This window comes from Rhinatrema bivittatum, chromosome 11 (assembly GCF_901001135.1).
Source record: "Rhinatrema bivittatum chromosome 11, aRhiBiv1.1, whole genome shotgun sequence".
NCBI classification, from domain to species: Eukaryota; Metazoa; Chordata; class Amphibia; order Gymnophiona; family Rhinatrematidae; genus Rhinatrema; species Rhinatrema bivittatum.
In genome coordinates, this window is record NC_042625.1 from 81,906,945 (window position 1) to 81,920,861 (window position 13,917).

A 13,917-nucleotide genomic window follows, 5' to 3' on the forward strand; every position below is an offset into this window, starting at 1 on the left:
GGGAAGAAGCACAGACCCATTGGCGCACCAAAGCGGGAGGCGGTGCTTCTGGAGGCACAGCCCATTGGCGCCAATCTCCCATCAACTTTTCCCCAATCCCTGCCTGTGTATCAGACCGAGGCTTGGAGTAGATTCTTTAGCAGTTTAGCATTGGGCTTGTTGTGTTGGTTGCTAACTGCTGCAGCTATAAAGTTTTTTCGTGAGCACAGTGTTTCTCTGAGATGTGTCCTTGTCTTTCCGAATTAAGTTTTCTAACAATGGATGCATGCACTATGCAACCTATACTCCTTCCATCTTCCACAGTACTTCCAGTCTGAGGGGAGGACCCTGGTTGTTCTCCTTTCCACTGGTTGCCAGTACTCATATGACAGTCAGTTGAGTCCAATCATGTTGTTTATTTTCACACAACGCATACACAACATTGCAACATTTCACTAGCAAGAGGTAGAAGTTTCATAAACATTGTATCCTAGACAGTTCACTGGAAAGATGGTAAATGAATCCTAGTACTAATTGACATCCAACCCAGGTATTTATTCTCACTTGCTGAGGTTCACCACCTGTAACTAGTGGAAAACCATGTACTCACTACACAGTGGCTTACTGCATGCCTCCAACTACCTTCACAGCAGGAGAGATCCAAATGAATTACCTGGCATAACTTCTTGGAGCTCACAATTGCTCTACAAGGAGCTGAATTCATTAGAGCTGCACGATGTTCAATTTACACTTCACCAACAAGCTTTCTTCAAAATTGGGCCATGCAAAAGATCAGTAAACTAAACCATTTAATAATCCCACACGGGGGTGCTAGAATGTACAATTGCAATAAGGAACTATGAGTTACAACTAGAACCAAGGTTTCAACCTTAACAGCAGTTATATGACTGCATCCAAGAAGACAGTGGGGTAAGCCTACATGGAGGGACCATGAGTATAATTATGTAATGTGGTTTATTCCTTATAGACTGACCATATAGCTCCATATGTAAAGGCCCTAACTCCTCCAGTTCCTAATGGGCAAAGAAGACACGATGTTTTGGTAGCCATGTGGCATATTAGAAAACTTAGTAATAAGAAATGGAAAGTGATCTGGGTGTTGGTCTTATAAGAATAAGAGAGGAAGATGACAAAGCTTGAAATGGATTACTAGCAGAGATGGTGGAGGCCAGCACTTTAACAGGTTGTGGGCATGCTGCGGAGAGATATAAGTACAGTAGTAGGAAGAGCTGAGAGGTGAAATAAAAAGGATGGGGGAGCTGGTGTTGATTTGTGTATCGAAATTTAAATACTCATCTACCCAAAATGGAAGAATCTAAATAGAGTAAATTGATCTTGCCATCATTTACTGTGGTATATGCCATCGGTTCCTATGGTATATAGCATGGAGTTATATTAACCGTTCTTTTGCAAATGGGGCTGTTATGTTCTGCCTAAGATCTTGCTTTCCGTATCATTGTAATGGTTTGCATTGTGCTTGGAATCGAGTTGTTATTTTTCCCTTAAATCAACACCAGCACGCTGGATCTTTCATAGAAGAACCAACCAGTGTAGCGTCTAGTGTAAGAGGAATGTAAAAGATATAACCCTCACAGATTATGTTCCTTAAAATGTAGTAGAGCCTGACCAAGCGGATTTAAGATCAGTATTAGAGCCCCTCAACAATGCGATATCAACAACTCTTCCGCCCAGTAGCGTCACAGCCAGGGGCACGCAAGCCGAGCACGGCGATTGGCTGCAGACGGTATTGCTCCGTCTCCTCGAAGGAGTGGGAGGGGCTAGCTCCAGGCACAGGATTGGCCGGTACCTGATGATGCGCTCCCAGAATCCCTGGCCAGGACAAGGTCAGCAGATTGGAGTGAACGAGTGAAAGTGATGGCGGCGCTGCTGATGCGGAGGGTTGTAGGGCGCACACTGCGGGGTTGCACCAGCACCATGAGCGGCCGGAGCTACAACGATTCCAGCCAGGTAAGCGGAGGGGTCGCGCTTTCCGGATCAGGGCTTCCCTCGCCAGTCCGGCTGGAAATGATACCCGAAGGCTTTGGGCAGGGCCGCCATTCGAGCAATGCTGATTGCACCTTCCCCATGGTTCTCTTTGGGAGGGACTGGGAGGATCTCTTTGGCTATATCTGATGCCTCCCCACGTTGCCATTTTCAGGGGCCAGCTCTACTAAGCATTTTTCCCATGTACACACAATAGGCGGGATAGCTATTACTGGTGTTAGGCCTAACTGCTATTCGGTGATAATTGTGAATTGAATAGAACCGGAAGGAGGAAAGTTGGAAGGGAGTACAAATTGGTGCTAAGAGAATAATAGCTGTTCTGGGCTTAAAAGCCTTTTAAGTTCTAGCTAAGTGACAAAGCTAGAGCTGTGAACTTGTGTGGTGTAAAGAGAAAAAAAATTATTTTTGTGATACCTTCAACCATTGTGAAACTATATATAAATGTAGCGATAAGCATTGTGTAATGTACTATTGGGAATCTATGCCTTTCTTTCATTAAAGCCCACTTTAGAAGTAATACATTACAAGGTGTTGGTCATTCTCCTGACTATATTGTTACATAGTAATGTAGAAAATGAATCATAAGGATCAGTGGGCTCATCCTGAATGCCTAGTTATTCTGGTGTGCACTACCAAGGATATATCCCAGCTGTGGAAGCTTGACTGTTGCAGGGTATCTCACCCAAATGGGTTTTTAATGGTTTGTTTTTTTTTAAATTTCTTCATTGAATGATCATACAAGTTTTCATATTTAATACAACACCCAAGACCCCCACCCCTCATGTTCAGAAAGAAACAATTATGCAGTTGTGCTCATAAGTTTACTGAATTTGTAAGATGTGTAGCATTTTAAGAAAACATGAATGATCAGGCAAAACACGTTATTTTTCATGTGTTTCAAATTAAACTAATTCCTAGTGTGTAGCCAGATGGACTGTGGACCAATGCTAGCAGATGGAGTCAGGTTTCAAAACTGAGGTCATTAAACCATAGTAATAAGGGAAATAAAATTGTCCTGTTCAAAAGTTTGCATACCCTTAGTTCTTAATATTATCTATTTATTTATTTATTTAATTTATATACCGGAGGTTCCTGTATAATATACATATCACCCCGGTTTACAAGGAACAGTAACTATCGCTACATTTAGCGGTTTACATAGAACAGAATTAAAAAACGAAGTTTTTACATTGAACAAATGAAGTAAACAAGTTTTTACATTGAACAAATTAATCGAAGTAAGCAAATAGTGTATAATATTAAACCATTAATAAACATGCAGTTAATAAATCAATAAATAACATGGAAATATGTAAGTCCACATGAGTATATGTATGTAGTATGTATGTAGTCAGCATGAATATGTAAATATCTGATTGAATAAAGGAAGACTATAATAGATCTGAAAATATCATTGTGTGAGTGAAAAGACTTTTCTTCCTGTTCTTGGTTCTAGGGGAAAGCTTGTTTGAACAACCAAGTCTTAAGTTTCTTTTTAAATGTAGTGTGGCATGGTTCCAGACGCAGGTCAGGAGGGAGCGAGTTCCAAAGTGAAGGGCCCGCTGTAGATAGTGCACGTTTCCTCAGAACGGATTTCGCCAGTTGTGTGATTAGTCTGTTCTGATAAGCGCTTCTGGTTGGTTTCACGGATGTGTGTAGTTGAATTTGAAATGTTAAGTTGAGAGGCGCGATGTTGTATAAGGCCTTATGTATCATCATTAGAGACTTGAATTGGATCCTGTATTTAATCGGAAGCCAGTGGAGGTGGTGGAGGATTGGGGTGATATGATCTCTTTTTTTGGCATTTGAGAGAATTCTTGCGGAGGTGTTCAGGACCATCTGAAGTGGGTTTTTTTATTGTGTATTGCCCCCTTTTTTTTGCATCAATGATGATTTGCAGACTTTTGTGATAGTTGTGAATGAGACCCTTTATTTTCTCATGTAGTAAAGCTGCCCATTCCTCTTGTCAAAAAGCCTCCAGATCCTGTAAATTCTTTGGTTGTCTAGCATGAACTGCGTGTTTGAGTTCTCCCCAGAGTGGCTCAATGATGAAGTCAGAACCTTCACTTTCTCTGCTTCAGCCACTGAAGGGTCGACTTGGCCTTATGCTTTGGATCATTGTCATGTTGGAATGTCCAAGTGCGTGCCATGTGCAGCTTCCTGCTATTACTAGCAACAGTAACATGGAATAGACTTAGTTTTTGGGTACTTGCCAGGTTCTTATGGCCTGGATTGGCCACTGTTGGAAACAGGATGCTGGGCTTGATGGACCCTTGGTCTGACCCAACAGACCAGTACAGTGCACTCCACCGGAGTGCACTGTACTGTATTTATTTATTTATTTTTAATTTTTATATACCGATGTTCCTGTAAAGAATACATATCGCACCGGTTTACAAGGAATTGAACAGTCGCCTCAAGGGCGGAAATACATTAAAACAGTCGCCTCAAGGCAGAATACATTAACACAAGTATACAGGAAAACTATTAAAAGAGAACTTTCATAAACTCAATTAAATGTAACTGTGAACCATAAATCAGGAACATATGTACAGAGGTAGGTATATCGTCTGTTGCTTCACCAGATTTTAGCTCTCAGGGAAAGCTTGAGTGAATAGCCAAGTCTTTAGCTTCTTTTTTTGAATGTCGGAAGGCATGGTTCTTGGCGGAGGTCCGGTGGGAGCAGGTTCCAAAGATGGGGACCTGCAGTGGACAGAGCTCGTTTCCTCAATGAGGTTTTTGTTGGCTGGGTGTGAAGCATGTTCTGGTATGCACTTCTGATCGGTCTATTGGAGACGTGTTGCTGTAGTTGGAAGGATAGGTTGAGGGGGGAGATGTTGTGAAGAGCCTTGTGAATCATCATGAGGGATTTAAATTGTATCCTAAATTTTATGGGCAGCCAGTGAAGATTTTGGAGGATAGGGGTGATGTGATCCCATTTTTTGGTGTTAGTGAGAATTCTGGCTGTCGCGTTCTGGACCATCTGAAGTGGTTTGATGGTGTTGGCTGGCAGGCCCAGGAGGAGTGAGTTGCAATAGTCCAGTTTAGGGAGGATGATAGATTGTAGTACCAAGCGGAAGTCTTGGAAGTGTAGAAGAGGTTTTAATTTTTTTAAGACTTGCAATTTGAAGAAGCAGTCTTTGGTAGTATTGTTTATGAACTTGGTGAAGTTGAGTTGGTTGTCCAGAAGTACACCAAGATCTCTTACTTGTGGTGTGTGGTCGATTGATGTGAAGGAGAGTTGGGTGGAACTAGTTGGGTTGAATAGAGAGCACTTGTCTGGAGCTATTATGAGGATTTCAGTTTTGCTAGTATTTAGCACGAGGTTGAGGCTTGTTAGCATGTTTTGATTTCCGAAAGGCAGCTGTTCCAGTAAGACCACGTTTTGTGGAGGGATTCCATTATCGGGATGAGGATCTGAATGTCATCCGCGTAAAGGAAGTGTGTTAGCTTGAGGTTAGATAGTAGATGGCAGAGTGGAAGGAGATAAATATTGAATAGTGTTGGTGAAAGGGATGATCCTTGAGGTACCCCCAGCTTTGATCTGATAGGGAGTGATTCTTTGTTGTTAATCCTGACAGGGTAGCAGCCTGACAGTTTGCTATAGATGATTAATACCTAAACATGGAAACATTTTTGGCTATTTATGTACATAAGAAATTGCCATGCTGGGTCAGACCAAGGGTCCATCAAGCCCAGCATCCTGTTTCCAACAGTGGCCAATCCAGGCCACAAGAACCTGGCAAGTACCAAACACTAAGAAGATCCCATGCTACTGATGCAGTTAGTAGCAGTGGCTATTCCCTAGGTAAACTTGATTAATAGCAGTTAATGGACTTCTCCTCCAAGAATTTATCCAAACCTTTTTTGAGCCCAGCTACACTAACTGCACTAACCACATCCTCTGGCAACAAATTCCAGAGCTTTATTGTGCGTTGAGTGAAAAAAGAATTTTCTCCGATTAGTCTTAAATGTGCTACTTGCTAACTTCATGGCATGCTCCCTAGTCCTTCTATTATTCAAAAGTGTAAATAACAGAGTCACATCTACTCGTTTGAGACCTCTATCATATCCCCCCTCAGCTGTCTCTTCTCCAAGCTGAACAGCCCTAACCTCTTCAGCCTTTCCTCATAGGGGAGCTGTTCCATCCCCTTTATCATTTTGGTTGCCCTTCTCTATACCTTCTCCATCACAACTATATCTTTTTTGAGATGTGGTGACTAGAATTGTACACAGTATTCAAGGTGCGGTTTCACCATGGAGCGATTTATAGAGGCATTGACATTTTCCGTTTTTTATTAACCATTCCCTTCCTAATAATTCTTAACATTCTGTTTGCTTTTTTGACTGCTGCAGCACACTGAGCCGACTATTTTAAAGTATTATCCACTATGATGCCTAGATCTCTTTCCTGGGTGGTAGCTCCTAATATGGAACCTAACATCATGTAACTACAGCAAGGGTTATTTGTCCCTATATGCAACACCTTGCACTTGTCCACATAAAATTTCATCTGCCATTTGGATGCCCAATCTTCCAGTCTTGCAAGGTCCTCCTGTAATGTATCACAGTCTGCTTGTGATTTAACTACTCTGAATAATTTTGTATCATCCGCAAAACCTCACTCATCGTATTCCTTTCCAGATCATTTATATATATATTGAAAAGCACTGGTCCAAGTACAGATTCCTGAGGCACTCCACTGTTTACTCTTTTCCACTGAGAAAATTAACCATTTAATCCTATTCTCTGTTTCCTGTCTTAACCAGTTTGTAATCTACGAAAGGACTTAATAGGATATCATTTTTTATTTAAAACACTTTTTTTTTGTCTAAATGTGTGTTTTGTTTTGTTTTTTTTACCCTCTTTCCCCCCCCCCCCCCCCCTCATCATGACAGTCCTGGTGCTTGCCCAGTTGTCCCTTGTGGACACTACTCAGCAGTCCCTGCAGTTCTGAACAAGGGCCAGCTTGGATGTCCTATCTGGGTCTCCTGCATGGCAGGTCTACTTCCAGGAACCAGCTGCAAATAAGGGTTTGGTCTTGATTAACAGATGTAAACCATATAAAAACTTCTTTGATGTGGATTATTTTGTGCATATGTGTGGGGCAAATCTTAGAACAGTATGAGAACCAGCCTCTGCCTTCTTTTAAAAGGAATAAATCTTTGTTGTAATTGTGTATTTTATGGGACCAGTCGTACTAAAGGATTTTTCCCATTTTGTGTCTTATGAGAAGGATGCTTAGGAAATAGGCCCCTGTAAAAGGAGAGGTATTGGCAGTGGGATGTGCAGCTCATAGTATGCCAACTTTACACTGCTTGGAAGAGTTCACTTGAAACAAAACCTCTTTGGTAGAGTAGCTGTAGGTTAGCCTCCTTTTTATTCAGCTTTTGACATGTGATTCAGTGTTGCACTACCTTTAATTTAATATTTATGAGATGTTCTCATGTTTTTCTGTCTTATGCTTATAGCTGGGAGAACTGGGGAAAGGTGCTGGCAAAGGAGGCGGTGGAGGTGGATCTATTCGAGAAGCCGGAGGAGCTTTTGGCAAAAAACAAGCAGCAGAGGAGGAAAGATATTTCAAGTAAGCAAAAAAAAATGTTTCAACTTGCACACTTTCAGCTTGTGCTATGCTTTGAGAGAGCAGCTGCAGAATATCTTACCAGCCTGAGCAGAGAACTGACAGCATTTTTGGTTCTAGAGCAGGGGTCAGGAACCTTTTTGGCTGAGAGAGCCATAAACGCCACATATTTTAAAATGTAATTCCATGAGAGCCATACAATATGTTTAAAACTAAATACAAGTAAATGTGTGCATTTTATGTAAGATCACACTTTTAAAGTACAATAAGTCTCTGAAAATATTACACCAGGCCTTAAGACACCAATACATCTCCTATTAGGAAAACGGACCAAGTCAGGCTGCTATAGAGTCCTACACAGAAACTACACGCCAGCAGAAAACCTCACCTGAATCACGTGCTGTCCCTCACCTAACATAGAATAAAGAGACCAAAACGCATAACAAGAAGCATGCAGACAAAAACTGAATTGGAAACTGCAACAAGCCAGAGTCTCTGTATGCAGTGTAACAAAGGAAAAAAGAAACATCACACATCCTTATAAAACAAATCAAGAAATATAAAATCATCAGCAATAAAACTGTACTAACAAAAAGAACATATTTCGAAACAGCTGATGAGTGGAATATCCAATAATTAAAAACTCATATAAAACATTTCCAGATACCAACAAAATATTTCAAAATAGCAGACACAAAGATCCAGTAATGAAAAATAATAAGGATACAAAAATTTTTTGCTCTGCATACCTGGGACGTTTGATATCCAGGTGTCCTGAGATTGTTCTGAATTAGCAGGAGGTGGGGTGGTTTGCTTGGAACTTTCTCCTCTCTGTCACATACCAGCGCTCTCTCTCACACTGGCTCTCAATGACACACCTATACACACATGCTCTCAGTCACTCACATATACAAATGTTTTTTCTCTCTCACTTATATAGGCTCTTAATTACACATTTACACACATGCTGTCTATCTTTTCACGCTTACACACACACAGGCTTTCAATCACATAAATACATGCTGTCTTTTTCTCTCACACACAGACTCTCATTCACATGCTTACAAACATGTCCTCTCTTTCTCTCATTTACACACAGGCTCTCAATCACATACTCACATGCTCCCTCACCTAAATCAGCTCTCAATCACACACAGACACACATGGTCTCTCTCTCTCATTTAAACACAGGCTCTCAATCACATACTCACATGCTCCATCACCTAAACCAGCTGTCAATCAGACACAGACACACATGATCTCTCTCTTACTTATACACACAGGCTCTTAATCATACATACACATGATCTCTCTCACACACAAAGGATCTCAATCATACACACATACTCTTTCAAACAAACAGGTTTTCAATTACAAACTTACACATACAGGTTCCCAATGGTAAACTTACATTCATGCTCTCTCTCTCACAGGCAGGATCTCAATCACAGACATACTCTCTTTCACATATACAGGCTCTCAATCATTCACATACATGCAATCTCTCACTCACACACACAGGATCTCAAACACACATGCTTGCTCGCTCATCCACTCTCTCTCTCCCCCCCCCCCCCCCCCCCCCCCCCGGGAACTCGCGGCAGCAGCAGCCACCCTCCCAACGCTAACCTCCTTCATTTTCAGCCCTCGCGGAGGCGAAGGCGGAGTCCCATCGGCCGCGGTTGAAGATTTTCATTTTCCTCCGAGCCGCGCTGCAGTCTTCTTCCCGCGCAGGCATCGGCGTGCTCTCTTCTCCTCCCCCCGGCGGCCCGGAAGAGGAAGTGGTGAGCATCGGGTGCCTGCGGGAAGAAGAGACCACGCTAGCGTGGTCTCTTCTTCCCGCGCAGGCACCCGATGCTCTCCACTTCCTCTTCCGGGCCGCCGGGGGGGGGGGGAGGAGAAGAGAGCACGCCGGTGCCGCTGACTCCAGCTGTCCTGCCGCGTTCCGCCCGGGCTGACAGCATTTTAAGCCCGGGCGACGGAGGACCGGGGAGCAGCTGGGTCAGCGGGGAACCGCGAAGTATGGCGACACGTGTCTGCGAGCCAGATGCAGCCCTCAAAAGAGCCATATCTGGCTCGCGAGCCATGGGTTCCCGACCCCTGTTCTAGAGCCTCTGTTTTCTGCATCACGTCAGAGTGCAAAACCATCGGCTGAACCAAGGAAGGAAGATAAGTTGTGCGGCTGAATCTTGAATACGCTGAAGACATATGGCTCAGATTATAGCTAATCAGGAGAGGAGCAAGTGAATAAGGATTTTGGGCAGAATATAGATTTTTGGTAATATTGCAGAGAATACATATTCTAGTAGTGTTTTGAATGTTTGCAGAGAAGGTGAGAGGAATTGAAGAACCCAAGGTTGCAAGCTAGAAGGATGCCAGTGGTATTCATAGATATGCAAAGAGGAGTAAGGGGGAGAGTGCGTTTGGGAGGTTTGCTCTATTGAGCTTCATTGAAACCCTGTACAGGAATCCTACTGCTATATGAATGAGAGAAACAGCTGAAATGCTAAATTCTTTGGAAGAATTTTTTTCCTTAAATGTGGAGATAGATATAGATATATAGATATAGATATATTTTTATTTACCAGAAACTGTTTCTATCCCACCTTTCCAGAGAGTGTCTATATTCAAAACGACTCCAACTTTAGCACTAGCTAGACTTGTACTCGAAAGAAGACTTTCTCTTGTTTTGCACCTAAGCTTTGGAATCTGGTTCCTTAGATTGGAGAAGTATTTGTTCACAAACTTTTGAAGACCTGCTTCTTTCGGTTAGATTTCTAACTTCAGTTGAGGTTTTTTTTGTTTTTTTTCTGTTGACATTAGGATGTTCTAAAGGCTGAAGGAGTTAGGAAGTTTTGGGGTTTACCTTTTCAGTACTTTAGAACTGGGAGTAGTTCTGGAGATAGGCAAATGTGGTTCCTGTTCACGAAAGTTGAAGTAAGGAAGAGGCTTGGAACTACAGGTCAGTTAGCATGCCTGGAAACTGCTTGATTTCCAGTCACCCTGAGATTGTCACGGTGTGGATGTGGAGGGCCAGTAGTAGCCTGCACACAGATTCTCTCACACCCACTAATGCACTCACATGCTCACTCCTCATTCACCGACATGCACACACACTCTCTCCTTCCTCACACATATATGTATATGCACTCTGTTGGAGGTGCTACTAAACACCGAATATGAACAGCCAGAGAAAAATCATCATTACGCTTTTATTATAAGAGATCTCATAATAGGAGCGATGCAGAGTAGATGCCAGCTCAGCTCTTCTGAGGTGTTACACTCTTTAAATACATCACTGCCTCTAAACTTAAACACCAATAGGTTAGTTTGTTTGCATAACATTTTCCAGCTGATTGGCATTATATTTTTCTCATTTATGCTTATAAGACTGGATTTTTGAAAGTCATATGATTTCTTATAAAGTGAGCCCAAAAGGCAGAAACTAAACTTAATGCTGATGTTTAACATACTTTAACTTTTAACACTTTTTTAGCAATTCAACAGCCTTGGCTATTCCTTCAAGTCTGATCAGTGCGATCTCCTTGTACTGTAATTATCTTTATTTCTTCACAGTCGCCAAACTACTTGGCTTTATAGAAAACCTTATCAAAGAGCCCTTACGACTTACTGCTTTCTCTACGCATTCACTCATTCTTCTCTATCATGTCCTCTCCTCAATCCCCCATTAGCCACCTATTTCTACAGGCCCAACAATCCTTCTTTCTCCTCTGCAGTGCGGGCTTGTACTGCCCCTGTTTTCATATTCCCTGCACAGGTCCAATGCTGCTGCTTTTCTTCCTCCTTTGGGCCTGTGCTGCTCCAGTTGCTTCTTATTCTGGAAGCGAGGCACCCAGAGTTTTGGGATATTAGCCTGGAGACCTGGTAACTTGTTCAAAATTCCAGTGTCTCTGGGCCAAATTCAGAGAGCTGCCAGGTGTACCAAATTCTGACCTCTCTGGTGAGCAAATTTAAAGGAATTGCCCCTTAAACAGATAATGTAGTTTCGGTAATCCAATGGATTACAAGATCTGAGGCAGCAAGTTTTTACCAGAGGTAAGTCTTGTCAGATGAATTTGATCAAACTCTTTTACTGGATGACCAGGGATTTGGATCAGGATAGAGCATACTTGGATTTCAATTAGGCCTTTGACATGGTTCCACATAGGTGATTTATAAATACATTGAATGCTCTTGGTACAGGCTCTAAAGTGAGTGAGTTAGGATGTTATTAGCAGTACACCATAGGGATTTGTCTTTGAATCAGGTTTTTTCTGTTTTCATGAACAATATTGCGGAAGGATGATCAGAGAGAGGTTGTCGCCAATACCAAAATCTGCAACAGGATAGACAGCCAGGAAGGTCTGGAAAATGAGAAGGGATCTAGCAAAGTTTGAGGAATGGTCTAGGGTCTGGCAGCCAAGATTTAATGTTAAAAAATGCAGTTATGCATTTAGGTTGCAAAAACCCACGGGAGAGGTACAGTAATAGGGGGTGAAATTTTAAGCATGAAAGAGTGAAATCTGTGATGATCTTAAGGTAGCCAAACTGGTAGATAAAGTGATGACAAAAGCCAGAAAGATGCTTGGGTGCATAGGGAGAGGAATGATCAGCAGAAAAAAGGTGATGTTGCCCCTGTATAAGCCTTTGGAATACCATACACAGTTCTGGAAACCACATCTTCAAAACAATATAAACCGGTTGGAATCAGTCCAGAAGTTGGCTGCTGAAATGGTCAATGGTATTTTTCTAAAGCATTTGGGGACAGATTTAAATCTACATGCATATACCCTAGAGCAGGAGTGGGCAATACCAGTCCTTGAGATTTGCTTACCACATGCAAATCTCTCTCATGCATATTCTGAAAACTGGACTGGTTTGCGACCCTCAGGGACCGGAATTGCCCATTCCTGCACTAGGGTTTACATGTTTAGATCTAAGTCTGTCCACATATGCTTTAGAAAAAGACTATTGACCATTTTAGTAGCCAAGTTCTGGACTGATTGCAACTGGTTTCTATTGTTTTGAAGATGTGGTTTGGGATAGGGGATGTATGATGGGGCACTTAAATACCCCCAAGGTTTCCAGGCAGAGGAAGTGGGCCTTTTTCAAATGAAAGGAGGCTCTAGAATGAGGGGTCATGGGATGGGGGCGAAAGCGGGTAGACTTGGGAATAATTTAAGGAAATATTTCTTTACGGCAAGAGTAGTGGATGCATGGAACAGCCTCTCCGTGGAGGCAAGTAACAATGCAAGAGAGCATAGGATAAACCCAGGAGATTTGAGGGAGTGGTAAAGCTGAAATAGATGATGTGGATGGGCAGATATAGAAAGGCCTTGTGGTCTTTTTCTGTCGCCATGTTTCTAGGCATGTGGGAAGTAAGGAAGGATGTCTGGGGATTTTCTCTTTTTTAGTAGATGGTTTTAGGGGATTATATTGTTGGTTGCTGTTTTGAATAATCCATGTTGGGAAGCTTTTATTTTGTGATTACATTTTTTTTTGAGGGGAGTTGAAGTTGTGTGGTTTTATTTATTTACATTTTTTGTGTATGCCACCTAAGGCCTTGATTGCATAGGCAGGAAGTAAAACTAATGAATTAGTAAACTGAATAAATGCAATCCAGAACAAAAACCCTGTGTTAGAGTCTATCAAGCTAGAGCGAGAGAACATAGTAGAAATCTCAACTTTGTGAGACTTTCCTCACTCCGAATGATGTCAAATCTTCACTGAGGTGTATTGTGCTGTTTGTACATCTCACTCTGCATGGAAAACAGGCCCCTCAACACTCTGTCTCTTGCTCTCACTGCGAAATCGAAGTATCGCGGGGTGCTTTACCGTGACAAGCCCCTTTTTCGTACCATGGGCGTTATCCATAGCATTTTCATGAATCTAGGGGATAGTTGGGCCTATTTCTTTAGCTTCCTACCACAGATCCTGGTCTGATTCTGGTTTTCTGTGCGTGTTGGATGACTGAGCAAGAATGAGTACCACTAAGCATACTTTGACCCTGTTACTACTTTTCACAGGCAGAAAGAACGTGAGCAGTTGTCATCACTCAAGAAGCACCATGAGGAAGAAATTGACCACCACAAAAAAGAGATTGAACGTCTACAGAAAGAAATTGAGCGCCACAAGTACAAGATCAAAAAGCTAAATGATGACTAAGTTATGAATGGGGGTCAGCAAATTGCTAAATGTTCCCATGTTAGGCACAGTTGTTCCAGTTTAATAATTGTATTACACTTGCTGTGCAGCTTTCTGCATGATGGAAACTATATTCTGTGTGAGTTTGACATACATGAATAAAATTATAGTAGTCATTCAACTTTTCA

At 42.1% G+C, this 13,917-nt stretch overlaps 1 protein-coding gene across 1 annotated transcript; it reads left to right on the forward strand.

Annotated features, from left to right (window-relative positions):
- Positions 1 to 1,809: 1,809 nt before the first annotated feature.
- On the forward strand, positions 1,810 to 13,917 carry ATP5IF1 (ATP synthase inhibitory factor subunit 1). Its single transcript, XM_029571533.1, has 3 exons — positions 1,810 to 1,968; positions 7,476 to 7,588; positions 13,612 to 13,917. Exons 1-3 carry the CDS (start codon positions 1,876 to 1,878, stop codon positions 13,748 to 13,750), a joined length of 345 nt encoding a protein of 114 aa, XP_029427393.1. The 5' UTR covers positions 1,810 to 1,875; the 3' UTR covers positions 13,751 to 13,917.